This window comes from Vanessa cardui, chromosome 22, assembly GCF_905220365.1.
Source record: "Vanessa cardui chromosome 22, ilVanCard2.1, whole genome shotgun sequence".
NCBI lineage: Eukaryota > Metazoa > Arthropoda > Insecta > Lepidoptera > Nymphalidae > Vanessa > Vanessa cardui.
In genome coordinates this window covers 4,677,355-4,690,474 of record NC_061144.1, presented here as the reverse complement: position 1 = coordinate 4,690,474, position 13,120 = coordinate 4,677,355, and the positions used below count along the sequence as shown (strand labels likewise).

Sequence of the window (13,120 nt, the reverse complement as noted above, 5' to 3'; positions counted from 1 at the left end):
ATAAATATAATTAGATTATAATCTATCTCGCGAGATTATAAACTATTGACTGTATTTCTTAATAATGTTGTACATTAGGTTGGATGAGATACGTCACTCTATCGACATAGAAGATCTTCAACCAGCTACGAGTTATATAGCAAGAGTCGCAGGTGGTAACCAGGCTGACCTCAGTTCATACTCAACTCCTGTTCGATTTACAACCACCGAAGAAGGTAAGCGAAAATATATAATAATATTATTTAGTTAAAAATCCACATCAATACTATAAACGTGTAAGTAAATCTGTTTGTCTGTCTGTCACCGTTTCACGATTAAGCCGCTGAACCGACTTTGATGAAATTTGGTTTGAAGCAAAGTTGAACTCCAAGAAAGGGCATAGGCTTTTTCAACCGACTTCAAAAAGGAGGAGGTTATTAATTCGTCTGTATTTTTTTTTTGTTACCTCATAACTTTTTACTGGGTGGACCGATTTTGATTTTTTTTTTGTTTGAAAGGTAGTGCTTCCCGTGGGGTCCCATTTTAATTTTATTTTTTTTCCGATGAGGGTATCCGTATGAAAACGACATAAGTCTTAAATTTGCATTAAGTAAGTGCGCGATAAATAGGTGAATAACTCAAAATTGGTTGGCACAATTTTGATGATTCTTTTAAAATTATAAAGAACATACTTTAAGGGTAGTTTGGTGAAAGTTTGGTAAGGTTATGAGTATAGGATCCATGACAAATTAAGGGAACGGGAGGGAACGGAACAATTCTGAGGAGCACGTTAGCAATACTCGGTCGAATCTTTTATTTATGGGTTACTTGGATATTTGAATCACCTTCCGGAACGTGGTTATGTTCATGTAATTGTCATAATCGAATATTATAATCAACTAGCGACCCGCTCCGACTTCTCACGGGTGCAATACTGATACTAAATATACTAAAGAATTTGTTTATTTACGACATCACATTGCAAACTTCTAAAATTGTCAGTGTTTCTTTACTATATTGTTCATGTATTATATACACAAACCTTCCCCTTGAATTACACTATCTATTAAAAAAAACCGCATCAAAATCCGTTGCGTAGTTTTAAAGATATAGGGACAGAGAAAGCGACTTTGTTTTATACTATGTATTGACTGAACTCCTAAACGACTTACAGTTATGGTGCGATTTGTGGCAGAATCTTACTGTCTTTAATCAAATTTTGTGTATATGATGTGGTGTCATATGATGTACGACATATAATAGCTCTTTTGCAAAGTTTTTTACTGAGGTCGGTTACAGCTCTTTCGAGGTACCTTGTAGTTTATGCCGCATGACGTATTAAAGCCGCATTTTCGAAAGTCTATTTTTGCTTTATTCGAAAGTTTCTTTTGAAACTGTCCCCGAAGTAGTTTCTGATTTATATAAACGGCACGCTTAATCTATCCATATTAAGAAAAAAATGTTAGTCTGCATCAGCTTCACTTAAAATCAAAAAATAAATAAAATTTTAACAAAAAGAAAAACCGACTTCAAACAAAACACTATTTTAAAACAAATAAAAATGTACTAAAAAGTAATAAAAATAATTGCATATTTAACATATTTTTGAGAGTCCTCCTAGGCAAAATGAAATGAAAAATATTAGACTACTTAAAAGACGATTAACGATTATATAAAGTAGTTATAATTATTGGTATATTTGGAGTCGGTGTCAGCCAACCCTATACTATATCTATCAAAAAACAATACGAGAATACTTTAAGAAATATGTTTCTTACAAATTACCTTTTATACGATATTATACTGAGTCAATCAAGAGGCTCGTATCGCTTCTTTCTTTTGATTGTTGAGGCGTGTGCCCGTGGCTGACACCGGCTCCAAATATAACAATAACTATAACTACGTTATATAATCGTAAATCGACTTTTAAGTAGTCTAATATTTTTCATTTCATTTTGCCTAGGAGGACTCTCAAAAATATGTTAAATATGCAATTATTTTTATTACTTTTTAGTACATTTTTATTTGTTTTAAAATAGTGTTTTGTTTGAAGTCGGTTTTTCTTTTTGTTAAAATGTTATTTATTGCCTAACTTGTGATAACCAATACCCTGAATCAGAAGCGAAACCGCGGTCGACTACTAGTAATGTATAATTATGATGATGTACTCCTAAATGATTTCGTCAGAAAATACTCAAGAGAAAAAAACCTACCACGTTAGAGGTATTATAGTACTCCAATTTGTGCACAAGCAAGCAAGGCTGACGAGCAAATGTGTCAAATAATGCTAAGCGATCACCATTGGTGTGGTAGGTTTAAATTGTAGCACAATTTTACATAGTCCTTGATAAATATATCTTACTTATAATACAACCACGTAACTACCTTTATTTAACTACCGATAACATCTACGTCGCCGTTCATAATTAATATCATTAATTACTCAAGCATTCGACAAATGACATACCTATGTATGGCTTAAATTAATTTAATATTTTAAGATAATCCATAATATAATTACAATAATATAGATATTGATAAACATACATTCAACTCGCGAGCAGGGCTACGCGCTACAGGTACTTTATTAATGTGTTTAATATACAAAGAGGGCTTCAGATAATTCTTCAAAAAATATAGTAGTAAATATAGCATCTTTTTGTCCCGTACCTCTGCAAACATGTCACAGTGAGGGGGCTTCGTCAACAGCTTGTTTGGTGCAAACAATGTAAGAGACTCGAAAGATCTATAACTGTACCTACAGTTATACATATGGACAAAACATATTATGATTGTGTAGACAGTGGTAATTGTTAGGCAACAGAACAATTTTGTGAAGTTCATTGCTTACTTCCTTCTGTTTCAAATAAAACCTTAATGTCCTTATAGGAATATCATAATTTGTTGATTAATTTCGTAACTAATTATTAGAGTAATTGCCAAGATTATTTGATGGCTGATTTACTTTTAGGAGCGGGTCACCCCGAATGGAGTTGTAGGTGTCATGGCAACGCGAGCCGTTATTTGACAAGCGTCTCGAAAGCGATGGTGACTTGCAAACTCGATTTGCTCATATATTCTTTCTAATGTCGGATCATCGCCAAACCCACCTGTTCAGCATCCTACTCCTCCGATATATATATATATATATATATATATATATATATATATATATATATATATATATATATGTATATATATATATCATTGAATTACTATTTGTAACCGCGGCTTCGCTTGCATTTAAAGTTATTATGTGTTAAACAAAAAAGTAGCCTATGTTCTTTCTTGGATTTCAAGTTTGCTTCATACCAAATTTTATCCAATTCGGTTCAGCGGTTTGGACGTGAAAGAGTGACATACAGACAGACAGGCAATTACTTTCACATTTATAATATTATAATAAACGTCCCGATTGGATTAATCGCTTATGAAATCTATAATTTCCAGCTTTTTTAACCAAGCTCTACTGCTAATTAGAGCTATATGTAGCAGAATTTCATTCGATAGAACAGGTTTCAGTCATTTTCCTCAACTAGCTGGTGAAGTATACTCGTTTACAGAGTATGTCTATAAAGCGCTAGACAATTTTACTTAACAAAATTTAATTATCTTGAAGATTCATGAAATTTAATTAAAAAGAGACGAAGTTTTTTCTGTTAATTGAATATCATTCAAAAACGTTTTATTAAAACGCTCTGATCAATTTGCTTTATATTAACTTGGATATTGTTTTACGAGGAATTTCGAATAACATTCACAATTGAATTTTTATTATCGTAGTAAATTAAATAAGAGAAAATGTAGATATATTAAAATTATATAAGACACCGTACATTCGTTAAGCTTCTTGTATTTATAGTCCATCTTGTTGGATTTTTATAGTGAAGAAGCTGTGCCTGTGACTCATTCAACGTACATACGTTTGAATTTAGCAAAAAAGTTATTGTTGTAGCCTAAGTTATTCTTTATTACAAAAAAAATCTGTCAGTAAAAATCCCATCAAAATGGGTCCAGCCCTTTCATGATAAGCCCGAAAAGACAGACAGGCATACAAAAATGAAAAACAAAATAGCATATGCTACAAGTACTGAATAAATGTAGTATATACATTCAGTACAATGCGATTATTAACCGACTTCAAAAAGGAGGAGGTTATCAATTCGTCTGTATTTTTTGAAATATACAAATCGACACTGCTATTTTATTACATATAGTCGCGTCTCCCTTAAATAACGCCATGCACTTGCTTTCTGTCTGACGTCACAAGTGTACGATTAAAAGTACGACTACAAGTTTAGTTATATGGTACAACTTTCCAACGACACCACAAAAACGTGCCAAAACCGTATCGCGTTTCAATGTTAATAGAATTTATATACTATGTTAAGTCAAACTCAACTTAAACTCAAGTAACTTTATTCAATATAGAAGCATTACACTTTATTATTGATGGCCAATTGAAACACTACCACTTAAGAAAATACCCTGACCTGAGAAGAACCGGCGAAAGAAACTCAGCGGGTTTTTTTTTGTTTGTCTCATATATTATATAAATAAAAAATTTAATATGAGATAAAACAGCCAGGAGGCAATCGTTTCATTCCCAAGGTATGCTATCGATCATAAACTCATTAATTGTATAATAGCTTTTTGCACACAAGCGTTCCTTAATATTTTTTTTTTATTTGGCAACAGAGGCATTTTGAACGCTTTCTGGGATCCTGTTGTAAAACCGTATACATTGCTCCACAAAGGAGTTACTGACTCTATGCAGTCGAGTAACAGGATTAACAAGTTTGTGTTTGTTTCTTGTACCAATGTTATGAGTACAACGTACTATATCAGCTATAGCATTGTAAACGTCGTCGTATTGTACCTGTTTTCTATTAATTTTAAAAACTAAGGAGGTGTCATCAGCAAACAATACTATATCATGTTTGTTCCCAACAAGAAAGGGCAAGTCATTTATATATCTGAGAAACAGAAATGGTCCAAGAATTGATCCCTGAGGAACCCCCATACCAACTGAGACCCCAGGAGACCTTTTTCCTTTAACGTCAACCCTCTGAATTCTATTGTTAAGATAAGAAGTCAGTAGGTCGTGCGCACATTCTCTAATTCCATAGTGATAAAGTTTCCTGTCCAGAGTCTCATGTTGAAGACAATCAAAGGCTTTGGATAAGTCACAGAAAATCCCTAAGGCATCCCGTGACTCTTCCCAGGCTTCATAGATATTCTTAATCATCTCGATACCAGCATGTGTAATCGAGCGACCCCTCGTGAAGCCAAATTGTTTACTATGAAGCAGATTATGTTTGTTAAGCCATAATATATATTTTTATTTGTTACACTTTTTACTCAACCATCATAATGAAATTTCTTCATCAGGGAGTCTAAAAACGAAAGGAGCTACTCCCATCATACATGAAATCGACTATTTGACTGGTTTTTAAAATTATTTTTTATTATGTAGTACAGTGAGTAAAGGGACCAAGTAAAAGCACATATTTGCAGAAAAATATCATATTAAACATTCCATATTTAAATAGCGCGCGAAAACGTTACTAGGACAATATGGCGCTGCAATGGGGTCGGTGACGTCACTTGCCTGTATTTTAATCTGTGGTACATATAGTAAAAAAGCAGGGTTAACAAGCAAGTGACTTCATATTAAGCCCGGTCAATCAGGAGCGTTTCGTGTCACGAAACTAACCTTTAAAAAATTCATTTTTATTTATAAATTTTTGAGTAAATTATGTATTATTTTCAACTTTCGTTAATAAATAACCATTTTTAAACTCATAATATATACTGATTACAATAATTGTCACTTTATTTTTCACATTGTCAAATAGCCTATTATAATGATTCGAAATGATTACCTCTCACTTTGTAATATTGAATAAATGTAAGCAATTACAAATTTACTAAGAAAGATCGCTGTCTCTGCCGCCACTTCTAAAATTGTCTGTCTCTAAAATTACATTAAAGGCATTAACTACAAATGCCATAACTTTTCTCGGCAAGCTTAACCTAACAAAAACACTCCTCGCTCCAATGCCTTATCTCTATGCTCAAGATTATTTGCCGTAAATAGTATACTTGCAGTTTATCATATATTATTTATATACACCAGATGTGATAAACCGAAGTATACTATTTACATTATTGACTTGGTGGTAGGGCTTTGTGCAAGCCCGTCTGGGTAGGTACTCATCAGTCATTCTACCGCCAAATACCAGTACTCAGTATTGTTGTGTTCCGGTTTGAAGGGTGAGTGAGCCAGTGTAACTACAGGCACAAGGGACATGACATCTTAGTTCCCAAGGTTGGTAGCACATTGACGATGTAAGGAATTGTAATATTTCTTACAGTGTCATTGTCTATGGGTGATGGTGACCATCAGGTGGCCCATATGCTCGTCCGCCAAACTATATCATAAAAAAATGTGACTCCACTTTGATTCACAGCGGTATCATTCGTCTTTTAAATCTCGTACTTACTACAGTGCCTGTTATATGTGATTACTGTCAAATGTGACGTAATTTCGGTCATTTACTTGGATTTTCAATTTAAATAAATAAACAACACTTATTAAGCCTTTAAGTATTACAAAACCTTCTCATTTAAATGTAATTGCTCTGAAATTATCGTCTCTTTGGTGTCGTATGCGCTATAATTTATAGAGCAAGAGCGTGTATGAGGCATTTTTCAGATCATTTTCCACCAGAGTTTATTTTCCCAATGTCCAATGAATCCCCGAATCGAAGTATTTTTAAATTTTTTTTTATATGCGATAGATGCCGTTTGGATACGGATAAGAATGGGCATCCCGTTTACTGTAAACGGGGTGACGAATTCTTATCCGACGGCACAATTCAGTAACCATAGACACTGGTACTTTAAAAAATATTCACTATTCCTTTCTAATATGCATAAAAGCTTGTAAACTATGAGTTTATATTCCTTATTCATTAATTACAGGCTCTCTTACCCTTTAATGGGAACACAACAATACACAGTATTGATGGTTAGCCGTAGAATTTATAAAGTAAATGCTATCTAACCTACCCATTCAAGCACAAAGCCATGCCTCTAGATAAATATAATATATTTCTATAAACAAACAAATATGAACACGGATAATATTATTTGGAATTTTGAATTTTATTAATAGTGTTAATTTAATCAAATTAATTTTATAGAAATAATGTTTAATTAATAAACAATAAAATTTACCAAAAATTCACCGATTTTTTTCAGGAAAATTATAAAACATTAATATATTATGAATATTCTGATTAAACAGTCACTGTTACGATTTTTTTTATTATATAGATAGATGGACGACCAAATAAGCTATCTGATCGTGAATGGTCACCAAGCAGGACATACTAACTATACAAATTGCGCGCAATCAACCATGTGAACTAAGATGTACCCATTTGGCTACAGTTACACGAGCTCGTTCAACCTCAAATCGGGCTTACAAAGTCACCAGGAAAATTTAAAATCAATTGTTCGAAGGAGAATCATTACATAGTATAAAACGAAGTCGCTTACCGCTCTCTGCCCTATGTATGCTTATATCTTTCGAATTACGTAACGGATTTTGATGCGTTTTTTTTATTTGATATAGTGTTTCGAGAGGAAGGTTTTTATACGAACAATATAGTTATAATAATAATAAATAATAAATATGAAACAACATCACATACATACTCTGATCCCAATGTAAGTAGCTTAAGCACTTGTGTTATGGAAAATCAGAACTAACGACGGTACCACAAACACCCAGATCCAAGACAACATAGAAAACTAATGATAATCTACTTCGTCTCAGCTGGGAATCGACCCCAGTACCTCGGAGTGGCGTACCCATGAAAACCGGTGTAAACACCGCTCGACCACGGAGGCCGTCAAAAGTTAACAAACACTGATAATTTTAGAAGTGTCTAATGTAATGTCGTGAATAAACAAATTCTTTAGTATATCTAGTATCAGGATTCCGTGCAAAGCCGGGGCTGGTCGCTTGTTATATAATAATAGTGTATGTTCAAGCAGAAATGCACTTGTTTAACCTCTTAGCGTAAGCACCGTTAGCGGAATTCCAGCTATTACCAATACACAGTTAATAATGTAATTAATTATTACCAAATAGTATAACAGTCGTGTATTTACATATATTTAATTAATATTCCAACAATCTATAAATATTTTAAACAATTAAAAAATAATTAACAACGTTAAAATTAATTAAAAGCGTTACTGGAATATTAAAAAATGAATACAATAAAATAAATTCATTAAATTGTTTTAAACGTAAATTCCAATTTACGCACTAAATATTTAAATTTAAATTGAATAAACATGACAATTACAATAAAAATTTTCGCTTTTTCATAAATTCTATTTAATTTTTCTGTATTCCCTGTATTGGAACGTTTTGAAATACAACATGCGTGGAATGGAATCAACGAAACGTCAACACATCCATCAACCTCCATAACTTCCGCAGGAAGCTTACTCATTGGTATTTTTATATTTGAAAATATACTGTAAATACGCTAAGCGAGATTTTCAACCGACTTTAAAAAGGAGGAGGTAATCGTAACTTTTCACTGGGTGGACCGATTTTGATATTTTTTTTTGTTTGAAAGGTAGTGCTTCCCGTGGGGTCCCATTTTAATTTCATCCTGTTCCAATGATGGTATCATCATCATCATACCATGAAACCGGCTCCAAATATAACATTAACTATAACTACGTTATATAATCGTAAATCGACTTTTAAGTAGTCTAACGTTTTACCTAGGAGGAGTCTAAAAAATATGTTAAATATGCAATTATTTTTATTACTTTTTAGTGCATATTTATTTGTTTTAAAATAGTGTTTTGTTTGAAGTCGGTTTTTCTTTTTGTTAAAATTTTATTTATCAAAGCCTTAAATTAAATTTATACATCACTAGAATTCGCCCGCGGCTTGCCTTTTAGAGTATTGTTTGTCATGAGTCAGGCAAATAACGATGTCCTTTCTTGTTGTTTAAGTTTCCTACATACCAATTTTCATTAAATTCAGTTCGGTGGTTTTGTCGTGAATGAGTAACAGACAGAGCCAGAGTTACTTTCAAAATTTTAATATTAATATAGATTTATAATTTATATATTAATGTCTTTTCAATTTCCACCAACCCGCATTTGAACAGCGTGGTGGAATATGTTCCAAACCTTCTCCTCAAAGGGAGAGGAGGCCTTTAGCCCAGCAGTGGGAATTTACAGGCTGTTGTTGTTGTTGTTGTCTTTTCAATTTACTTTTTGTTTATTTTCATATATGTATTAGTCACAAACCGTCGTCATCACCGCCAATATATATTCGCACTGTAAGAAATATTAACCATTCCTTAAATCTGAACCACGCACCACCAACCATGGTAGATTCTTAGCTATGGCCATAACCCTTATGCAGTAGTTACACTAGCACACTCACCGTTCAACCGTAACACACCAATACTAAGTAGTGGTGTTTGGCGATAGAATATCTGATGGATGGGTGGTACCTATCCAAATGGGCTTACACTTTAAGGTTATTTTTTTTTTGGTATAGTTTGGCGGACGAATATATGGGCTACCTGATGGTAATATATTAACTATTCCTTACATCGTCAATGTGCCACTAACCTTGGACACTAATATGTCATGTCCCTTGTGTCTAAGGTAACACAGACTCACTCAACGTTCAAACCGGAACACAACAATACTGAGTACTGTTATTTGGCGGTAGAATAACTGATGAGTCGGTGGTACCTACCCAGACGGGCTTGCACAAAGCCCTACCACCAAATAAAATAATGTAAGCTTAGATCTTTCAAATTACGCAACGGATTGCGATGCGGTTTTGTTCAATTGATAGAGTGATTCGAGAGGAAGGTTTTTGTATATAACACACAGTCACTATAGTTAAGAAACACTGATAATTTTATAAGTTTCTAATGTGATGTCGTAACATATTTCGTAGTTTATTTATTATTAGTATCTTACACTTGCGAAGCCGGGTAAAGTTGCTTGTATACTATATAGTATACACAGTAGGTATATTTAATATTAGGACTCTCTAGTAAATATGATATATAGGTACTCGTGGTAGAGGAACCTCGACTCGTCCATGACGTCACCAAATCAAATCAAAATAAACTTTATTCAAGTAGGCTTTTACAAGCACTTTTGAATCGTCATTTTACAATTAAGTGAAGCTACCATCGGTTCGGAAAGTAGATTCTACCGAGAAGAACCAACAAGAAACTCAGTAGTTACTCTTTTTAAATATTAAAAAATACAGTCATATTAGTTAAATACATTTATTTAAATTAATATATCATGCTTGGAAGTCAACAGGTATTAACTCCACGCTTTTTTGCAGTACTTAGATAATCTTTTCTATTATTTGATAAGCATACAATGTTTTGATCCCATAGCTCCATCCTCACCGCCTCTTGGAGTTCAGCTGGAGCAAACCGATACTCCTGGGGAATTGAGAGCGAGATGGCTGCCGCCTCCCGCAGACGCGCACAACGGCCTCATACTAGGATACCGACTGAGGGCTGTGCCACAGATAAGCGGAATTACCGGTAAGCTTATTTTGATTGTCTCAATTTCTTTGATTGTAGTAACTTGTGCTTCTTATTACCGAGATGGCCCAGCTGTTAGAACGCGTGTATTTTAATCGATGATTGATTCAAACCCAGGCAAGCATCACTGAATTTCATGCGCTTAATTTGTGTTTATAATTCATGTCGAAAACATCGCGAGAACAAACCTGCATATGTCTAATTTCATAGAAATTCTGCCACATGTGCATTCCACCAAACCGCATTGGAACAGCGGGTTGGAATAAGTTCCGAACCTTCTCCAAAGGGAGAGGGGGCTTTAACCCAGCAGTGGGAAATTTTCAAGCTGTTGTTGTTGTGCTTCTTATAGTATTAACCTATTACTACCGAACAATAAATGCTAGTCAATAAATATTACATTAATTCGTTCGTTTTCGAACATCGACTTAGTAATTTAAATTTCGAACAAAAGAACAATACAATACAATCTTTGTAGTTCACAGCTGTTCGAAATTAAAATTGGTCCGTAGTTTGAAAAAGTAGGGTGGTGATTACGTCCACTGATGCAAGTAATTAACACATGCTTGGTAGTTATTGAAAGTTATTATAATAAAGTAATGAAATTTTAGCATGAGTCACGTGACGTGGAAGAAATATTAACTATTCCTTACATCGTCAATGTGCCACCAACCTCGGGAACTAAGATGTTATGTCCTTTGTGCCTGTAGTTACACTGGCTCACTCACCTTTCAGACCGGAACACGACAATACTGTACAAATACCTACCCAGACGGGCTTGCACAAAGCCCAACCACCAAGATATTAGACTCTTTACAAGTTAATTTCTCACCTGTCATCTTATTCATAAACAGAGTGTGTCTTAAATATACTTTTCCTTAATTAACATGTCTTATCTGTATAGAGCCTTTTTCTAAGTCACTTGTTTCCGTATTCGGTATTAGTTATATGATATTTTACTTCTTCATACTACTTCTGTTCATGTTATATTCAGCTAATTCAAGTTCGGTTACAAAGGGTTATAAGAATGTACTCGTTCACGGCTTAAGGGCTTTTCAAAGACAAGTGGAATATGGGGTTGGTTTAGTTCTATGACATCCTGTCTTTGTTGGCGGTATGTATTTGAGAATATAAGTGCTTCAAAAATATTGTTCTGCATAATAATATCGCTTCAGAATTTATTTGCAATGTATACGCATCTCTATGTAAATATTAATTAAAATTTAGTGGAACGCAATCGTTATTTTTAGGCAAGAATAAAGAATACGAACAGAATTAACCTCCGTGATATTTTAAATATGTCTGTGCGTTCTATATTAAAGTTTTATAAGACAACTTATCAGTGTCAATAACAAGAAAATAGTATAAAAGGAGCTCAATATTTGGTTTTTACATTATTACAAATGAAATGCCTGTAAATTTCCCACTGCTGGGCTTATACCGCCTTTCCCTTTGAAGAGAAGGTATGGAACATATATACACCACGCTGTTCCAATGCGGGTTGGTGGAATACACATGTGGCGGAATTTTGGTGAATTCAGACACATGCAGGTTTACTCACGATATTTCCTTCACTGCCGAGTACGAGATGAATTATAAACAAATTATGCACATGAATATTTATCTGTGTTTGCCTGGGTTTGATCCCCCAACCATTGGTTAAGATGCACGCGTTCTAATCACTGGCCCATCTCAGCTCGAGTTTAATATACGACTATTCATTTCTGCATAAATAGATTATAGACACCGATATTAGAATTATGTTTTTACAATTTCATTACTTATGTATGTATAATTTTATAATCCAATAGTTTGTTTACACACACAAGCATACGCAAAGATTACACACACATAAAATAAACGCCGCTCGCGTAAAGAGGTTGACTAGCCGAAATAACTAGGTACCTACTCAACGTAGTCTGCTAGTCTAGCCAACTGTTGTCATATTCACTATTATTACACTTATATATGTATATTATTAACAGGGTTCTTTTGTTCGCAGAAAATCAAGAAAATAATGATAAAATAATCAAAACATTATCACTTTATTCGAAACAGGAATCGATCATCACCGGTTTATTGAAAGGCATCAGGTGAGTCAATGCATATTAGTAAATATATAATAATATAATGTAGTCCTGACAGACTTCTTTCACGGCGACTCATCTCCCTCAGCACTCACTCTCATAATCTGATGGGACTGCAATGCGAAAGGAAATAGTTCAGGCGCAGAACCAACGATTTTACGTGAATTCCGAGGAATGACAATGTAAACAATTACAATTTCCAGGCCCAGGCTGCAACTGAAAATTTTCGGTAGAAAATCCCGATTACTTTTTATCGGTCCGATCTAGAGCTCGAACCCAGGGTATTGGTACTGTACCTTATAACCAACCACTAAACCCACGGCAATCAATGTGTATATTAATCTACACGTATACACTAAACTATGGGTACATTAAATTGGTATGAAATATAACTATAGGAAAAAGCATATTTGTTGCAACGATCGTTAA

The 13,120-nt window shown here is 33.9% G+C and overlaps 1 protein-coding gene across 1 annotated transcript in view; it reads left to right on the top strand.

Moving 5' to 3' along the window:
- Positions 1-13,120, top strand: part of LOC124539405 (Down syndrome cell adhesion molecule-like protein Dscam2) — a 77,099-nt gene that overhangs the window by 14,567 nt on the left and 49,412 nt on the right. Inside the window, exons 12-14 of the mRNA XM_047116796.1 lie at positions 79-215; positions 10,455-10,607; positions 12,607-12,697. Of these exons, the coding sequence (XP_046972752.1) occupies positions 79-215; positions 10,455-10,607; positions 12,607-12,697 (381 nt within the window). The remainder of the gene's footprint in view (positions 1-78; positions 216-10,454; positions 10,608-12,606; positions 12,698-13,120) is intronic.